General features: G+C 38.8%; 2 protein-coding genes across 3 annotated transcripts in view; one reads left to right on the top strand and one right to left on the bottom strand.

Moving 5' to 3' along the window:
* Positions 1 to 9,504, top strand: part of LOC106056692 (uncharacterized) — a 33,251-nt gene extending 23,747 nt beyond the window's left edge. For both annotated transcript variants that reach the window (XM_056025566.1, XM_056025567.1), the window contains exon 3: positions 1,600 to 9,504. In XM_056025566.1, the coding sequence (XP_055881541.1) occupies positions 1,600 to 3,643 (2,044 nt within the window). In that variant the 3' untranslated portion in view covers positions 3,644 to 9,504. The remainder of the gene's footprint in view (positions 1 to 1,599) is intronic.
* LOC106076242 (uncharacterized) overlaps positions 1 to 19,538 on the bottom strand; it is a 153,789-nt gene that overhangs the window by 71,001 nt on the left and 63,250 nt on the right. The window lies entirely within an intron of this gene.

The raw sequence follows: 19,538 nt of genomic DNA on the forward strand, positions 1-19,538 counted from the left end.
CCAAATCCGTACTAATCAATGGGTAGGTCTCTCTATTGTTTACAGGTAAGTAGTGCTAGAGGTCCAAATCCGTACTAATCAATGGGTAGGTCTTTCTTTTGTTTATGGCTTTAAGTAGTGCTAGAGGTCCAAATCCGTACAGATCAATGGGTAGGTCTTTCTTTTGTTTATGGCTTTAAGTAGTGCTAGAGGTCCAAATCCGTACTAATCAATGGGTAGGTCTTTCTTTTGTTTATGGCTTTAAGTAGTGCTAGAGGTCCAAATCCGTACAGATCAATGGGTAGGTCTCTCTATTGTTTACAGGCTTTAAGTAGTGCTAGAGGTCCCGATCCGTACAGATCAACGGGTAGGTCTCTCTTTTGTTTACAGGCTTTTAGTAGTGCTAGAGGTCCCAATCCGTACAGATCAACGGGTAGGTCTCTCTTTTGTTTACAGGCTTTTAGTAGTGCTAGAGGTCCAAATCCGTACAGATCAATGGGTAGGTCTTTCTATTGTTTACAGGCTTAAGTAGTGCTAGAGGTCCAAATCCGTAATGTTGTCATTGCCGAAAGAAGTAATGGATATAAGCAACTCACTGGCTATAAAATGCTTCCAGTGGCCTTCGTCTCAAGTAGCCTCTGACTACCACTGTAACTACAGGCCTTCACGTGTGGGTCTTAAGTAGAGGCAAGCAACTGGCACCTAAACCAGTAGGCTTCGGTCAGGAGGGGCTCGCTTGCCTAAACTGGCTGTTCAACGTGGAAAAAGAATCCAAAACCTCTGCTGCCTGCAGCTATACCCAAACACGAAAAAGGCTTTGGGAGGGGGGGGGGCCACCATGAGGGGAAAGTCAGAAGCCAGTAACACTTTGGCATCCCACACTTCCGGCCATAGCTAATGCCCAGGCATTAATCTCAGTTTTATGAGACGGTCCATAGTCATATGGAGACTAAAAGAGGACATACAGGAACTAATCTAAACTCTTCTTCTTTCAGCACAGTGTTATAACTATCTATATCTAGTTTATATAAAGCTTATATCAACTCACTCTGTATGGTAAAAGTTTGTACACGTTATTTCTCCCACACCCATTCTGGGATCAAGTTGAAACCTTTTACTATTATTGTACTATTATTCATTGACATGGCAAGACATGAATCGATTAAAAAACAAACAATTAGTCAATTAATTACTGGTAATTAATTCATTTGTTTTCTACCAATAAGGGAAATTAATCCTTCAGTGTTAAAAGATACTGCTAAATATCTAGAGTCCCGTCCCCTTAAATAATTGAACACGTTATTTCTCCCAGACCCATCCTCGTATCAAGTTGAAAGGTTAAACGATTATTTACTGCACCTAGCAAAACGTAAATCGATTAAAAACAAAACAATAAGTCAATTAATTATTTTTGCTTCATATCGAAGAACGAAAATAACTTCTACATCATTAATAGATATTGTTATAATTGCGGAGTTCCTTACCTTAGATAAGCATAGTGTTTTAGTTGTTTTTTGTTTTTTTTTATAATTTTTTTTACATTTTTTTACCGTGTTAGCGTAGTAATGTATAGTATCTGTAATCATTCTACAAGGCATTTTTTTTTATTTCTCTTCATAGAATACACACAGAAAAACAAAAACAACGGAGGTCGGAGGTCGAAAGCAGTTCCGGGAAAAACTTCAGTGCAAACTCATTGTACCGAAAGCAGAGTCGTATGCTAATAGGTCCTCGCCATCAAATTTCTAACGGAAGCGATGATAAAGGAACGTCGAACCTTCATAAAAATGTTCCCCCAGATTCATTTGAGAAGCCTCGCCTACACAGACCCACATTTAAAGTAGAAGTGGAGGATTGGGACGCCCCTGAGAAACAAATGGATTCCAACTATACTAACAGCAGCGGAAAGCTCCATGATTTAAATGCCCCTCCTTACATAGGCGCGGCACGCAGAGCTCAGAGCGCTGTTCTCAAACTGAGAAAAGCGAAAGTGAAAGTGGAACAGAAAGTTGGATTTCCGCCATCGGAAGTGACGTACTCATTGGAACACTGTGATAGCGTTTTTGATGTTCTCGATGGTTCTCCGAACATTTGCAGGCGGGAGCTTGTCTTGAAGGGCAGCTTGCATCATGCAGAGCCCAGCGGGTATTCGTTACCTTTCAAAAGCCTTGGGGACATCAGTATATATTCAGCTTTCTTAGATCACAGGGGACCGAGCAAAGTAATTCGTTTCATCACTCTGGGACCCCAAGGACGAGACGGGAAAAAGTCGGTCTACTGGTGCGTCTTCTACAGACCAGTCTCGACCTCGCCTTATGACCGCAGTCAAAACGCGACCAAAAAACTTAAGCTAGTGGGCACTATGACCCAAATGTCGTACTGGGCAGCCAGCGCGGGTCACGGCGCCGAGTCGCAGTTCTACATCATGTCCTGCGATGTTCCCGAGGAGGCCATGGAATCATTTTCGCAGCCTTATAAGGGAAACATTAGAGTCAAGATAGGCTCGAGTGAAGCTCCTTTAACCATTGACCATGAACACCCGAGTATAGCCCTAAGTGTGATAAATAACAGGCCGGAGTTTTACAACCAGACTTTCAGTAAGCGGGCATATCTTAGCAATATGGAAAAAGAGCTACTGAAACTTTCCAACGGAGAAGTTAAAAAAAGTGATAACACTGGACTTAGTGTGGAAAACCGCGTAAATGTGATACTCAATAATTCAAACAATATACCCAGTTATCAAAATTTTGGAGCGTATGCAAGAGAGACAGTGGAACTCAACGAAGATTTCTCTAAGAAGGATAAGATAGTGGCTTGCGTGGCGCCCCTCCAGGGCAACTTGGGCGTCATACAGATCGTGGAGTACATTGAGCTGACTCTCCTTCTTGGCACCCAGCACATCGTCTTCTACACCTTCAGAGTCTTCGACGACATCAAAGTTGTGCTTAGGATGTACGAGTCACGTGGGCTCATCACCGTCCTCCCGTGGAACATTCCAGATCCGTCGTCGATCTGGGCTAAAGGTCGTGACGCAGCTTTGAACGACTGCCTATACAGGACTATGTTTCTCTTCGACTACGCGCTGTTTCTCGATCTGGACGAGTTCTTCGTGCCCCGTATCACACCGGACATGCCTTCCTTTCTAAAATACTTGCACCAGGTTCATAACTTCAACGCCACCAAGATCACAGACATCGTCTTCAGTTCTTCCTATTTCCCGCCTCCAACCAAATCGGATTACCTGACTTTGTCTCAGGTTTCAGGCGCCGGCAAGGAATTCGGGAAATTCGCCAGTCTCCGAAGCGTGCGCCGCTCGTACTACAACCAGCAGCATACTCTACGCATGATACGCACGGACGCGGCTTTCAGGGTAGGTTCCGGAGAGCGTCGTAAGTCGTCGTATACTATCAGCACCCGGTACGCGTCCGTTCACCACTACAGCTACTGCCCGCGGGTCAAGAGTAACGACGCTGCTGCCCCATCTCAAAACATCACCGCCGGCAACAACGGGCATGGCCAGGGCGGAGCAGTTAAGGTCAACGCTGGTCAGTCGACGGTGGCGGACTTCTGCGCTCATATAAAACTGGACTGGATTATGTGGAGGTATAAGTCCAAACTTATAGAACGGACAAAGCAGAGCATACGACTGTTAAACAATCATTAGCTGTAAATCGTAAAACCTTAACTCTTTCTCTCCTAACTGACGATACCAGCGTTGATTCCACCAGAATGTGGTAAACAATTAAGGAGAGAAAGAGTTAACTATTTTATTTTTTTGGCGCCATATAAATTTCCCACAAAAGTCTGACAGACCATATCACCGCAAACGAATCATTGTGAACAGTCGAACAGTCTGCGTCCTATCAATTGTCTTATCAATTGTGTGTACTGTGGGTAAAGGTACTGTGTACTGAGGCAGAAGTACTATGAACTATGTGAAGTCAGGCGGTGCCGGTTAGCACATGGGCTTGGGCCGGATATGGCCCAGGGCTATTGATTAAGGATCACTGCCCTAATAAAGTCTTTTTCAAGCTATAGCGACTAATCAAACTAGAACACCATTTTATGATCTATAATCATTCCATTTACTATAAGATGCTTCAAAAATTCATTTACGTGTTACTGCTTGCCTTGTATAAAGATAGATCGATAGTTTATAAAATTTTAATGATTGTCTCCCTTACAAAGAACAATAATACACTCTGCCAAGAGAGGATACCCTTACATATATTTTTATTTCTTCTTTTCTACCGTGTCTATTCAAACCTGTTATTTCTAATAAAGATAATGAGATGTTAATTTATTTTAAGAATGTGACTTTCCAGGACACTGTGCTATATTTATTATTTTACAATTGTTATATAATTGTTATATAATTGTTATACTGTTGTAATCAAGGCATCGAACAACATTGTCTTATGTAATACGGTTTGATTTCACGGTTGACTGTATTCCCATAATAGAGCAAATATAGAATGTTATCTCCCTTTGAAATGGAAAAAGAAATATATATACAAAATCCGCAATTTCAAAGATCTTTTAGTGCATTTAACGGTGTGTGTGTGGGTGGGTATGTGTGTATGTGTTTGGAATGGGGAATTAGAGGATTTTAACCTGCTTTTCTTGTACAACCCTCCCCCCATTCTCTGTTCATCAGGTAAACTAGTCCCAGACCTCCCTACCATTAAAACACTGGTGGCAGGCTTGCGGTATGAGGTCATTAGTTTGCCGATCTGTCAACTCCAGGCATACGACATGTAGACATAACAATGAATAGCTTTGTGTCCTATAAGAAAAGAATTGTCACAGTAGTTCTGTTTCTCGGGGGAAAAAACTGAACAGATATTTTTCTTGTTATAGGGGTCCTTGTTAAGTGGGTCCTTATTTATAGGGGTTCCTGTTATAGCGGTCCTTGTTATAGTGGTCCTTGTTAAGTGGGTCCTTATTATAGGGGTTCCTGTTATAGCGGTCCTTGTTATAGGGGTCCTTGTTAAGTGGGTCCTTATTATAGGGGTTCCTGTTATAGCGGTCCTTGTTACAGGGGTCCTTGTTAAGTGGGTCCTTATTATAGGGGTTCCTGTTATAGCGGTCCTTGTTACAGGGGTTCTTGTTATAGAGGTTTTTGTGTTGGGCTGTAATGCCAACTTAACAATGTCAACGTATTAACTTTTAAACAAAATTTAAGCTTGAAAACGTCATATACAAAACCAACTTCAACTTTATTGATCATCATCATCATCATCATCATCATCATCATCATCATCATCATCATCATCAAACTCCATTAGAGTGAGGGCTTGAGAGGCTCAAATCCTCTCTTGCAAAAGCCCTGGACAGAAACCCTGCTGTCTTGCGTAGTGCATACAATTTTATTGATAGATATATATACATCTTTCGGAGGCCCGGTGGCTGAGTGATAAAGCGCACGACTTCTGGTGCCCCGGGTTCGAATCCTAGAGAAGACTGGTTTTAATTTTTACCAAATGTTAAAGGATAAAGAAAAAATATTTGTACGACTTTCACCAAAACAAATCCCACAATTCCCCAGTCCCTGTGTCCCCTTCCGTTTTCTACACTTTCCTACACTTCCTTGACTCATTCCTTCTAAATGTTTCATCCGACACACACACACAAACTCCCCAGCATTCCTCTTTCTGCCACTCCCTTGATGATAATTTTGAACTGCAGTTGGAGACAAGGCGCTTTAGCCAGAGCCGGCTTTAGGCATAGGCAAACTAGGCTGTGCCGATGACAGGGCCCAAAGAAAATATTTTTTAAAGAAATATATTATGAAACAGGGATCGAATCTTAAACATACAACGTGTCAACTTAGGTCTCTCTACTGAAGCGTGGGAAGCGTGGTCGAGAGGCCAAGTGCGCTTGAACTTGGCATGGCTTGGTTACCTAGAAGGGGGTTCGAGGTTCGACACCCGACTCGGGCAGAGTTTTCAAAGGCAGCACGGAAAACCTCCCCCTCCCCCCCCCCCAACTGGTCCACAAATGAGATTGGACCAAAGCGCTCTGAGCATGCTATAAGCATGAAAGTAGAGCTATATAAAAGCTATAATAATAATTCTATAAGTGAAGATTTATTCGCGAATGTTTAGATCTTCTTGTTAGACTACAGATGCTAGAAGACCATAGCTTCTTCCTTTTGAAACGTCGAAACGTTATTTCTAGTCTGGTGATCACTAATCGTCCATAAAGCATATTTGCCCTATCGGCACTAAATCAATTTAACTGGTTTATGATTAAGATATAGATACAGGACAGTTTATAATTGATTGCGTATTTTTAGGTCTTAATTTTTTGCTTTTCTATTTTATTTAACTGGTTTATGATTAAGATATAGATACAGGACAGTTTATAATTGATTGCGTATTTTTAGGTCTTAATTTTTTGCTTTTCTATTTTATTTAACTGGTTTATGATTAAGATATAGATACAGGACAGTTTATAATTGATTGCGTATTTTTAGGTCTTAATTTTTTGCTTTTCTATTTTATTTGTGGCCACCCTATTCACTTCGCATAGGGCCTCCAATTACCTAAGGCCGGCCATGCAATGACGAAGGTGACATAAATATATACAAGAAGTCCCTTATACTCAGGGGCGTAGCTTGGAATTTTCCATCGTTTGGAAGCCCTGGGGCTTGACCTCTTTGGGGGCCCCTGAATTTTGCTTAATATTTAAATTTGTATGTAAAAAACACTTATTAAGGGCTCCCCCTCAAGTGGGGGGCAGGGGGGATTTTCAAATGCTCCCTCTCCTCCCCCCACCCTAGCTACGCCACTGCTTATACTAGAACTATAACCATTTAATCAATCACACAATTATTACACATAGTAACAACAGAAAGTGTTTGGGTTAGTTTAAAATCAGGTCGCCGGATAAGTCGCTAGTCTGAACCCCACCACAAACACTTCTTTTAGACCCCCCATCCACGTTCGGACCATCACGCCTCCTGTCAAGAGTTCGCCTTGTTGACAAGAGTACATTAAATTGTGTATAGCGCGCAAATATATCAATTTACTCTCTAAACCAAGAATTGTTGTCTATGTCATAGTGCCCCGGGGGCCCAATATTTAGAGAGTATCTGATTTGACCTACTTTATGAACAAACTAACAGACTATCCACAAGTAAGCCATAACCGTGAAAATACTGTGATAATATAATTATAAGGAGGATTTGTTGTTAGATATTTTGTCAGTTATCTTATTAGTCAGTTATCTTATAAGTCAATTATCTTTGTTTCAGACTATCTTACACACACACACACACAAATAAAACCAAATCAAGTGCAGCTATAGGACTGTATCAAAGGGGCGGCTGTCTGGTGGTCGTTTTGGTATGCGCTCTGAACTTTCATCTACCGCACAATAGCTTCTACGGCTATCAATATTGAAATATCAACGAATTAATAAACTAATTGGTTAATGTGTTTTTTTATTGATTCGTGTGTTGTCCGCGGTTGACATCGACAATGAGTTTCAACTTGATCCGAGAATGGGAAGTGGTAGAGATAGCGTGTACAATACTTGTACCAGACAGACAGACAGAGTGAGCTGATAGAAGCTTTGCAGAAAACAGTTGAAATATAAACTAAGGTATAATCTAAGATAGTTTTGCTATAGAAAAATAAGCCTGTAGGACTATATATTTTGAGTATCATGAGATTATTCCACTCTTAGTGCTAGCTATTTGTTTTTATATATGCACTGAAAGTTCAAATGAAATTAGGTATGCCTATGCGTAACTATACATCAATACACAAAACACTCAGGAACGATAACTTGATCGTGGCTACAACTCTATTCGTATAAAAATTCTTTATTTTTAATAAAGTGGTAACTATAGAGTTATCTATCTTGTCAGGAGATGAAAGAATGATTGCTTCCTTACTGAGGGGAAGACAACTGTGCTATGAGTGTAACCACTGAACAGAGTATAGGGAGTGTTATTAGATATGTATCTTTAAATGTATACATAACACAATGTTTCTATGTGTCTATTAGTAAAATGAATACAAATTTCTAAGACCTTAAGCTTATAACACACTTATGGTGTGGCATTCCTATGGTGTTGCAACACACGTCTTATTATATTTTTTATTTTTTTTTTATGCTACCTTATACCGCTCCAGCATTTCTCCGTATCTCTTGTTCTTCTTTCACAGTGTTGCTGTATTTTATTGTAAATGGATCTTTGAAAAACGTAACTAAACAGTGCACTACTATGTTTAAAATTTGTCCTAAAATCTCCAATAGCTCACAAAACGACAAATGCATTCTTTTTTCACCATTCTGTGATAAAATGCTCTTGGTGATTGTCTGCCCCTCGTGCTAAAGATAGATTTATGATCTAAATAAGGTTTTCTTTAAGTGAGAATATATTGCTGTTTGGTCCTGTGCATATATACATTTAGCATGGATCACTATTTCTAAACATGTTTTTAAAACGGTATACATTTTCATGCATAACATCAATTATATTATCATTTTCCTTTATTTACACTGTAATTGCTAGATCAAAATATTTGCGATGTTCAGCTTTGACTCTTTTTGCAGTGCACTATGTCAGCTGTTTTCAACTCGTGGCGAGCGACTGGGCTGGGGTGAGGGGTCAAGAGACGATTTGTCAGGGGTCGACTTAGACCACAGGAAACATGTACATCAGATATTTAAATTATAATGGACCTCATTCACCAATCGTAAAGAAACAACAATTAGTCACGTGATAATATTGATAAAACAACGAGAAAGAAAAAACGGTCACGTGATAGCCATTGTGTATTACAAATTAGATCGTAATTTGAATAGAAGAGATTGAGAATCACGTGGCTAAATGTTGTTTGTTTACGATTGGTGAATGGGGTCCATGACGATTTCATAAGAGTTTAGGTCATAGGTTAACACGCACGACTAGATTGACATAGAGACACACATAGGACGTAATCATCTTCATTTATTAAATTGAAGTTTGTATTTCACACGATTTGCTGATTCGAAGGTAAATATACTGAATCTTTTTCTTGTTTTGGATCTTATAAGTTTTAAGTACAACTGGTTTGAGAGTGGTTGAATATAATTTGATCTTTTTACATTGTTCTTATGAGTGAGCTTTGAGTTGTATTTTTGATGTGATTACAAGGTGAATTATGTTTGTAGTGATCGCTTGATGAATTAGCCTATACCGCAGGGGTTCTCAACCTGTGGGTCGCGACCCCTTTGGGGGGTCGATTGGCCATTTGCCAGGGGTCGCCTAAGACCATCGAAAATATAGATTGTTATTGTCAACCCTACAATTCTCTATTTGTGTATGGGGGGGGGGGGGTCGCGGCAGAGTGGGGATTGTAAAAAGGGGTCGCCGAGCTTAAAAGGTTGAGAACCGCTGCTATTCCTGATGTAGCCCATGTATTGTTGCCCCAAGGGAGGCAATGAGCATGTTTTGTTAAATTAAAAAGATAATGTTATTGTTATTTTACTTGCTATTTGTATACTTAATAAAAATGCTAAGTTATCTTCTCTTAATGACTTTGTTGTTAAATTACGTAAGGAACAGACTTGGGTCCACTACTATTTTTAATTTACATAAACGATTTACCAAATTGCATTAGTTCAGATCTGACTAAAGTCAGATTATTTGCAGATGATTGCATAATATATAGAACAATAAAAACAACGCAAGATTCAGAAGTTCTGCAAAAAGAAATAGATGAATTTCATAAATGGGAATCAAATTATTGGAGCATGTCTTTCCACCCAGAAAAAATGTCAGTTATTAAGAGTAAGAAAAAACTGAAACAAATTAATTCCACTAGTCTTATTCATGGTAAACTAGCAACACAGACTAAGAACGCAAAATACCTAGATGTTATAATAAATGAAAAACTGTCATGGAGTCACCATATTGATGAAAGTATCAAAAAATCAAACAAAGCATTAGGGTTTATTAAAAGAAATTTATTTAAATCAAATAAGAACATAAAACTAAAATGTTATTTAACCTTGGTTAGGCCAATAATAGAATATGCATCCTCTGTTTGGGACCCCCCAACTCAAGAAAACATTAAGAAACTGGAACAGACACAAAATAGAGCAGTGAGATTCATAACAAACGAATATTGACATTTGACTAGAGTAACACCTTTAGTAAAATCACTAAATTTAGAAAGCTTTCAGGACAGAAGACTCAAATGTAAAGTAGCAATCATACATAAAACACTGAACCATAATCTTCAAATACAAAAACAAAATTTAATAAAATACTCAGAAAGACACAAAGATAAAGGCACATTCCTCGTTCCATATGCTAGGACAAATTTGTACAAATGCTCCTTCTTCCCTAGCGCTATTAGAGCATGTCAGGAAAACCAGTGACTTGGCAGAATTTAGGTCATTGGTTAATATGCATGAATAAATGCGTGACGCGTAGGACGAAATCATTTTCTTTTTTGAAGTAACGTCTGTATCGTATAAGATAAGATAAGATATACGTACCATGACTATGTTTGTGATACAATGAAAAGCCTTCGGTGCGAGACATATAAATGTAGAACAAATGTAAATAAACGTTCAACCGAGACCCATTGTTACAGAAGGCCTCATTACTGACCTGCAACGTCATAACCTGTGGGCACTTTAGTAGAATAGCCCCTTACCACGTCGTACTGACATGCGGCAACAAAACTATTGGTCTAAACTACCCACACATATGTTTTGACGTTGTAGGTCAGTGTTAAGGCCTTCTATAATGGTTGGTCTCGGTTCAACTAAACCGTATTATGTCTTGGGGGGTCGATGTTATAGAATCCGTCTTTCGTACTCCAATGTTTAAGGAATATTACTGAACAATCATTATCATCATCATCAAACTCCATTAGAGTGAGGGCTTGAGAGGCTCAAATCCTCTCTTGCAAAAGCTCTGGACAGAAACCCTGCTGTCTTGCGTAGTGCATAAATGTCGCCATTCAGGTCGAGAATTGTGGGTTTCCCAGACCTGTCGAGACGGAGATCAGCAAGTCTGGGGCAGTCAAACAGAATATGAGGCACGGTTTCCACTTCTTCCCCCGCAGCGGGGGCACCGTGAATCGAAATTTGGCCATAGCTGAGTCTAGTTCGGCGTTTGACTTTTTTTTTTTTAGGGATGACTCATGAATAGTACATTTTTAGTGTTAACATCAATACTTTGTTTTTTTACCCACCCCTTGTCCCATTTCCTCTCTCTCTCTCTCTCTGTCTCTCTCTCTCTCTCACCCACTCGCCTACATACACATCTAAAGGCAAACACAAGCACGTCATTACATTCTGTTCACTGAGCCTCTCTTTGATAAAGGTCATAGGTCATGCGCCATTACAAGACGGTCAAAGGAAATATCTGTCGTAAAATCTAATGGTAAAAAAAAAAAAACATTAGTCGAAAATGGAATCAATCATGTGACCTTTCACAACCAACCGTTAATTTTAACCGGCCCATCCCTTCCACCATCTTAGCGATACGTTCATTAATGCGGTAATCAAACGAATATTCACATTTGACTAGAGTAACACCTTTAGTAAAATCACTAAATTAAGAAAGCCTTCAGGACAGAAGATTTAAAAGTAAAGTAGCAATTATACATAAAACACTGAACCATAATCTTCAAATGCAAAAACAAAATTTAATAAAATACTCTGAAAGACACAAAGATAAAGGCTCATTCCTCGTCCCATATGCTAGGACAAATTTGTACAAATACTCCTTCTTCCCTAGTGCTATTAGAGCATGGAATGGGCTGCCTGAGATAGCCAGGAAAACTAGTGACTTAACAGAATTTAAGTCATTGATTAATATGCATGACTAAATGCATGACGCGTAAGACGTAATCATCTTCTTTTTTGAAGTAACGTCTGTGTTATATAAGATAAGAAGATTTTATTTTGGGGCCACCGAATTCACTTCACCTAGGGCCACCAATAATCTAAGGCCGGCCCTGGATGGAGTGTTTGTTAGTCCGATGTTTTATTCCTATGACGTGGGGGAAAGAAGGATGTGGGATGGTTTTAACTCTTTCTCTCCTAACTGACGATACCAACGTTGATTCCTCCAGAATGTGGTAAATAATTACGGAGAGAAGGAGTTAACAGAGCTACATAAGTCCATGTTTGTAAACGACGCTATGCACACGGCTATTAATCAAACACACGGCAATTACACAGACAGACATTACACACCTCTAAGCCTGTTAGATGTGAAGATATCATTAGGAGGCCGAAAATGGTCACGTCAAGAACATCTTAAGGGCGCGCAGAAGATAGGGCTGGACTGACGCTGACAAATTGACCTATTTAACTTGTACTTTAGCTATGGATTGACTCTGATGAGATTATAACTGGAGGTAACAGTTTTTAGGGAAACCCCGATAGCTGTTCACATTTGAGTTATAGACATATTTTAACTTCTGCATAAAAAGTTTTAATAGTAAGCATTTTACCATTTTGTATTTAAATGCTTAGAAACTATTTATATTTACCCCCCCCCCTCTTTTTTTCCCTTGAGTAACATAACAAGAAAACTCTAATTTACAAAAAGACTTATTTGTTAATTATCATTTACCCAAAATTACATGTTTCTTCCTGGCGTCTATAGACATGATGGGAAACGTTACGACTTCTATGACGATGAAGTGTTCATTTTTTCCCTCAATACTGTACATCAGTGATGCCCAAAATACGGCCTGCGGGGCATATCCGGACCGCGACGTGGTTCAATCCGGCCCTTCGAAAAGTCGGGAATTAAGCGTAGAAAATCTCCCCTCCAAAAAAAAATGGTTGAAAAATATACCATCACCCTACGTTAGAGGGACCACTGTATATGTTAACAAACATAATGTAGGCTCATGGCGCTGAGGTAATAATAATAGCGATGTCTTCGATTCCATAAGATTAAGGATGCGTGCAGTGATTCACATGACTATGCGGACCCAGTTGCGACCTACATATTTTCCTGCCTCTCGCAATAACATAACAAACATAAACACGAGAGTTACAACGACAAAACGATCTAAAAAATAAAAAGTTTTTGTTATTTCATTTTAAAATATTTTTTTGTTACGTAACAAATCTTCAGAGCCCCCCTCCCCCCTTGTAACAAATTCGTAACAAATTTGTATACCCCCCTCCCCCTTTCAACTGTTACGTAATATACAAACGTTCCAGTCTACCCCCACATCAGTCAAGTACAATTTATTTCCCTTGTTCGAGATACCAAACATAATAATTAATTACCAATATTGATATTTACTGATTCTTGTCTCTTCGGGTGCAGGAAATAATGGACCTCATTCACCAATCGTAAGAAAACAACATTTAGTCACGTGATCTCATTGATAAAACAACGAAATAAACTGTCACGTGACAACCATCATGAATTAAACATGAGATCGTAAATTATATAGAAGAGATAGAGCACCACGTGGCTAAATGTTGTTTGTTTACGATTGGTGAATGAGGTCCATTGCGCAAAATTTCAGCTTGATCCGAGATTGGGTGTGGGAGAAATAACGTGTACAAACTTTTGACCAGACAGACAGTGAGTTGATATAAACTTTGTAAAAAGCTTTAGGATAACCAGCTCGAGAGAAAAAAAATGTTTCATTTTCATCCACAACCCTCCCTGTCCCCTCCTCCCCCCCCCCCTAAAAAAAGTGTGTCTGACTGAGTCTAACAAACTGGTCAGTGTAAGGCTAGCCTAGAACTTTATTGTTGTGACGACCACGTGACTTTTTTAGCAGTATGTTGAGATGTCAAGGGAGATAATACACACTGCCAGTGTGCTCTAGTCCAGCCTGTACATCTACTCCTATCACGCAATTTATTCTTTACTTACAAAATCTTGGTCCCACTGCACAGACCTACTTCTATTCATTTTTTTGCGGCATTTTACGTCTCGAGAGACTATCTTTTCCCTTTGCAACTTCTTGTGTGGCTAAAGAGGCCAATCCTTAATACACCGCTGCAGTCACAGGTTGGGCATCTGTAATCACCAGGCGCCTTTGCATTTTCACCCTTCTTTTTACTACTGTTGTGTATGACATCTACAATCCGAGACAATTCCTTTATGCTCTCTCTCCATGTGGATCTATCCAGTGCCACTTTTTCCCAGCTGCTAGTGTCGATTTTGAAGAGCTTCATGTCGCGTTTGCATACATCCGTATACCGTAAAAGTGGGCGACCAGCGGCTCTCCTGCCTTCTGCTAGACCGCTATACAGAATGTCTTGTGGAAGTCGACCTACTGGCATTCTTCGAACATGGCAAAGCCAGTCGAGGCGTCTGATGCTAACACAAACGCCCGTAGGACATCTATTCCTTCTACGACACTGTTAACTGTACTGTATGGTATCCGGTTATACAGTAAGACAGTAAATGTTTTAGAAAAAAAAAGGATGGTAGACGTTTTTCTAAAGATTTTAATCGAAGGGATCATGTATAACTACATTCTTCTTCTTCTTCTTCTAGCCAGCTTTATTGCTGCTGAGCTGTGAGCTCTTTTGCAGACTGTGCCAATGAAAAATAGTGTGCTGTTTTCTTCAGTTGTTCAGCACTGCCGTACAGGGTGTTGGTTATGTTGGGCTGTAGTGGAAGTAGAGTCTGCCTAAGGTGGATTAGGAAGGGGCATTCAAAGATATAACTACATCCTTTTTTTGTTAGTAACAATGTTAGTAACACACAATCTTGTCAATCTTCCATACATGCGTGGTGTGGAAACGTATAATAGATACTAATCAATACCAGTTAGTTCTACTGAGATCTAGGTCTACATCTACATTCAATGAAATCTACTCAAAACATTTTCATCCACACCCCTTCCCTGCCAAAAAAAAAAAAAAGTAATTGGGCTGGGAGTCCGACTGATGTTAACTACCTGGTCAGATAGACGTAGGCTAGACATATAGTACGTTCTGACGTCACATAGAAAGTCGGTAAAAATCTGACCTTTTTGGGGAGCAAAAAAAGAATACATCAGAAAATAGATCGATTACTAAGTTATTGAAAAGAAAAAGAAAAGAATAAAAGTATATCTAGTTGGTAGGCTTTCAGAATGCTAAATGAATCTTTTTGTCAATCGATTATTGCCGACTTTTACGTGGAGGCATTTATGGCGGAAAAAAAAACTATCAATAACTAGCTTTTAGGTGTAGGCCTATCCGATGTACAATATAATGAAGTGTTAATAAGCTGGGTTTTTTTTTAAAGGTATATGATATTTTACGCGCAAATGGGAGACAGAGAAAATGAGAGGTGGACAGAGAGTGGGGGAGAGAGAGAAAGAAAGAGAGAGAGAGAAATAAAGAGAGAGAGAGAGAGAGAGAGAAAGAAAGAGAGAGAGAAATAAAGAGAGAGAGAGAGAGAGAGAGTGAGAGAAAGAAATAAAGAGAGAGAGAAATAAAGAGAGAGAGAGAGAGAGAGAAATAAAGAGAGAGAGAAATAAAGAGAGAGAGAGAGAGAGAGAGAGAGAAATAAAGAGAGAGAGAGAGAGAGAGAGAAATAAAGAGAGAGAGAGAGGGAGAGAGAGAGAAAGAAAGAGAGAGAGAGAGAGAGAGAGAAATAAAGAGAGAGAGAGAGGGAGAGAGAGAGAAAGAAAGAGAGAGAAAGAAAGAGAGAGAGAGAGAGAGAGAAAGAAAGAGAGAGAGAGAGAGAGAGAAAGAAAGAGAGAGAGAGAGAGAGAGAAAGAAAGAGAGAGAGAGAGGGAGAGAGAGAGAAAGAAAGAGAGAGAGAGAGAGAGAGAGAAATAAAGAGAGAGAGAGAGGGAGAGAGAGAGAAAGAAAGAGAGAGAAAGAAAGAGAGAGAGAGAGAGAGAGAAAGAAAGAGAGAGAGAGAGAGAGAGAAAGAAAGAGAGAGAGAGTGAAACCAAGACATAAAATGGGAGAGAGAGAATGAAAGACAGATAGAAAGTGAGAGAAAGAAAGAAAGAAAAAAAAAGAGCATGAATGATTCGATGATAGTGATACAAAATAAAGTGTTTTAACGCATTTGTTTTTATATATCTTAATGTCAAGAATGATTGACTCAAGATTTTCAGCAGTGAATACATGAAATATCTCAAAATAAGCCAAAAGTTATTGAAGCCAGTATCTAACGACCAAAGAAAACAACAATATCTAGATCTAACTTATATTATTATAAACATTCAAATGAAAGTTACAAGTAACCAACTTTAAACTATAAATAAATTTTAAAAAGTAACGCTTATTATCAGACCGTGCTCAATACAGCAGCAACTATCTGCAGCAATCATTTCAATATTCTGACTGTTTGGTTTCAGTTATTTTTAGCTGTTCAAGGACGTATGGACACCGCGCTAATCAAAAGACAACAATGAATCAATATTTCTAGGTACTGGAGTTCGTGATAATCTGGAAAACTCAAGAGGAAGTGGGGGGGCCACAGAGGGAGATGTTAAGAAAATGACTGCTGGGGAGGAACGTAAGCGAGGGACTCGGAGAAAGGGAAGTAAGTCAGCAGCAAAGAGAGTTGTGTCTGATAGTTTATCTCCCCTTGAACGTGTCTAGACGGCACCTTCGACATAGAGGAGGTCACGGTCTAGAAGTGTACAAGTTTTCTTTCAGTTGCTTAATGCATGTATATGTGAATGACTTAGAGGCCAATACGAGGAAGGCGCCAACAGGGACGTTCTCGCACAACTCGGCGCCACACTTTCCTGGAGGACCTCAGAACAGTGGACACCAGGTGGGAAGAGGCTTCAGACTTTTCCAGTGACAGATCTTTATGGAGACAGCTTGCCACCTAATGCACCGAACGGCGCGGGAGGATCTAATACTAAGTAAGTATTTGCGAAGAAATGAAATCTAAGCTGATTTGGTTATATTCAAGATACAGAGGTGGAAACACGAAGAAAGAGTCGCCCAAAGAAAAGTTGGCTAGATTACGTAAAAGAATGGACCGGCCGCTGTCTTTAGATCCTGCTAAGAACATCTGACTGGGAAAAATGGAGGGATTTGGTTACGCGAACTGTCACAGCACCTCTACTCAGGGGCGTAGCTAGGAATTTTCCATCGTCTGGGCGACTTGACCTCTTTTTTGGGCCCCTTCATTTTGCGTAATATTTAAATTTTTAATGTAAAAAACCCTCTCAAGTGAGGGCCCGGGGGGATTTTCAAATTCTCCCCCCTCCTCCCCCCCCCATCCTAGCTACGCCACTGCCTCTACTACGTAAGCCAAGAGACAGGTTACAGTAGGAGGTAGTTTTTTTTTTCCGGATATTTTTTTAGAATCTTGAGAAGATCATTACATCCTAGCTCAAAGCTCCCACAGGACGGCCCTGATATTTGAGTATATTGAAACAAATGCTTTTTTAAAAACAAAGCTTATATTGAGAGAGTGGAGAGGGCCGTCGAATTGATTCCATATCTCTCAACGTGGCAAGCTGTATCTCCTCTTTTTCGAAATAGAACAAAATTAAATTAATTAATTACCACTAACTGATTACCTAATGTGTTAATATTTTTATATTGATTTTTGTAACATCGACAGTGAAGGACAATTATTTTGGCTTGATCCGAGAATGGGAGAAAAAATGTGCAAAAATAATTCAAGACCGAAAGAGAGTTGATTTAAGCTTTGTAGAAATCAAGCTCAAATATCGTCTATATAGTTAATAACACTAATGCCGTTATACTAATCTATATGCATTTTTTACGCTTGTTTAATACAAAATTTTCTGTATGCTCCACTAAAGAAGCAATTTACAAGTGCTTGTAGTTCTACAGGTAACGTACGCCTACACGTGAGACCGTGTTAACTACCTAGATGTCAATCCCAGATTTCTAGCAACAACCAACATTTCGATGTGCAGGTATCATTGAAAGTATCACTAAAGTATCAGTGAAAGTATCACTAAAGTATCAGTGAAAGTATCACTAAAGTATCATTGAAAGTATCACTAAAGTATCAGTGAAAGTATCACTAAAGTATCAGTGAAAGTTTCACTAAAGTATCAGTGAAAGTATCACTAAAGTATCAGTGAAAGTACAACTAGAGTATCAGTGAAAGTATCACTAAAGTATCAATGAAAGTATCACTAAAGTATCAATGAAAGTATCACTTAAGTATCAGTGAAAGTACCTCTAAAGTATCAGTGAAAGTATCACTAAAGTATCAGTGAAAGTATCAGTGAAAGTATCACTAAAGTATCAGTGAAAGTATCACTAAAGTATCAGTGAAAGTATCACTAAAGTATCAGTAAATGTATCATTAAAGTATCAGTGAAAGTATCACTAAAGTATCAGTGAAAGTATCATTAAAGTATCTGTGAAAGTATCAATAAAGTATCAGTGAAAGTATCACTAAAAAATCAGTGAAAGTACCACTAGAGTATCAGTGAAAGTATCACTAAAGTATCAATGAAAGTATCACTAAAGTATCAATGAAAGTATCACTTAAGTATCAGTGAAAGTACCACTAAAGTATCAGTGAAAGTATCACTAAAGTATCAGTGAAAGTATCAGTGAAAGTATCACTAAAGTATCAGTGAAAGTATCACTAAAGTATCAGTAAAAGTATCACTAAAGTATCAGTGAAAGTATCACTAAAGTATCAGTGAAAGTATCATTAAAGTATCTGTGAAAGTAACACTAAAGTATCAGTGAAAGTATCAGTGAAAGTATCATTGAAAGTATCACTAAAGTATCAGTGAAAGTATCACTAAAGTATCAGTGAAAGCATCACTAAAGTATCAGTGAAAGTATCACTAAAGTATCAGTGAAAGTTTCACTAAAGTATCAGTGAAAGTATCACTAAAGTATCAGTGAAAGTATTGACTTGAAATGACGGGGAAACCAGCATCAACTTACGTTCTGTGTCTACATTTGCACTGACATATAGTTGTACACACAATGACATATAGACCTTAAAAATACTGACATCTAGGTGTACACACAATGACATATAGAAAAACACTGACATATATGTGTACATATGACATATAGACCTTAAAACACTGACATATAGGTTTACACACAATGACATATAGACTTTAAAACACTGACATATATGTGTACACACAATGACATATAGACCTTAAAACACTGACATATATGTGTATACATAATGACATATAGACCTTAAAACACTGACATATAGGTGTACTACACACAATTACATATAGACCTTAAAACACTGATATATGTGTCCACACAATGACATATAGACCTTAAAACACTGACATATATATGTACACACAATGACATATAGACCTTAAAACACTGACATATATGTGTACACACACTGACATCCCTAAAACACTGACATATAGGTTTTCACACAATGACATATAGGCCTTAAAACACTGACATATAGGTTTTCACACAATGACATATAGACCTTAAAACACTGACATATAGGTTTTCACACAATGACATATAGACCTTAAAACACTGACATATATGTGTACACACACTGACATCCTTAAAACACTGACATATAGGTGTACACACAATGACATATAGACCTTAAAACACTGACATATAGTTGTTCACACACTGACATCCTTAAAACACTG

This window comes from Biomphalaria glabrata, chromosome 4, assembly GCF_947242115.1.
Source record: "Biomphalaria glabrata chromosome 4, xgBioGlab47.1, whole genome shotgun sequence".
NCBI lineage: Eukaryota > Metazoa > Mollusca > Gastropoda > Planorbidae > Biomphalaria > Biomphalaria glabrata.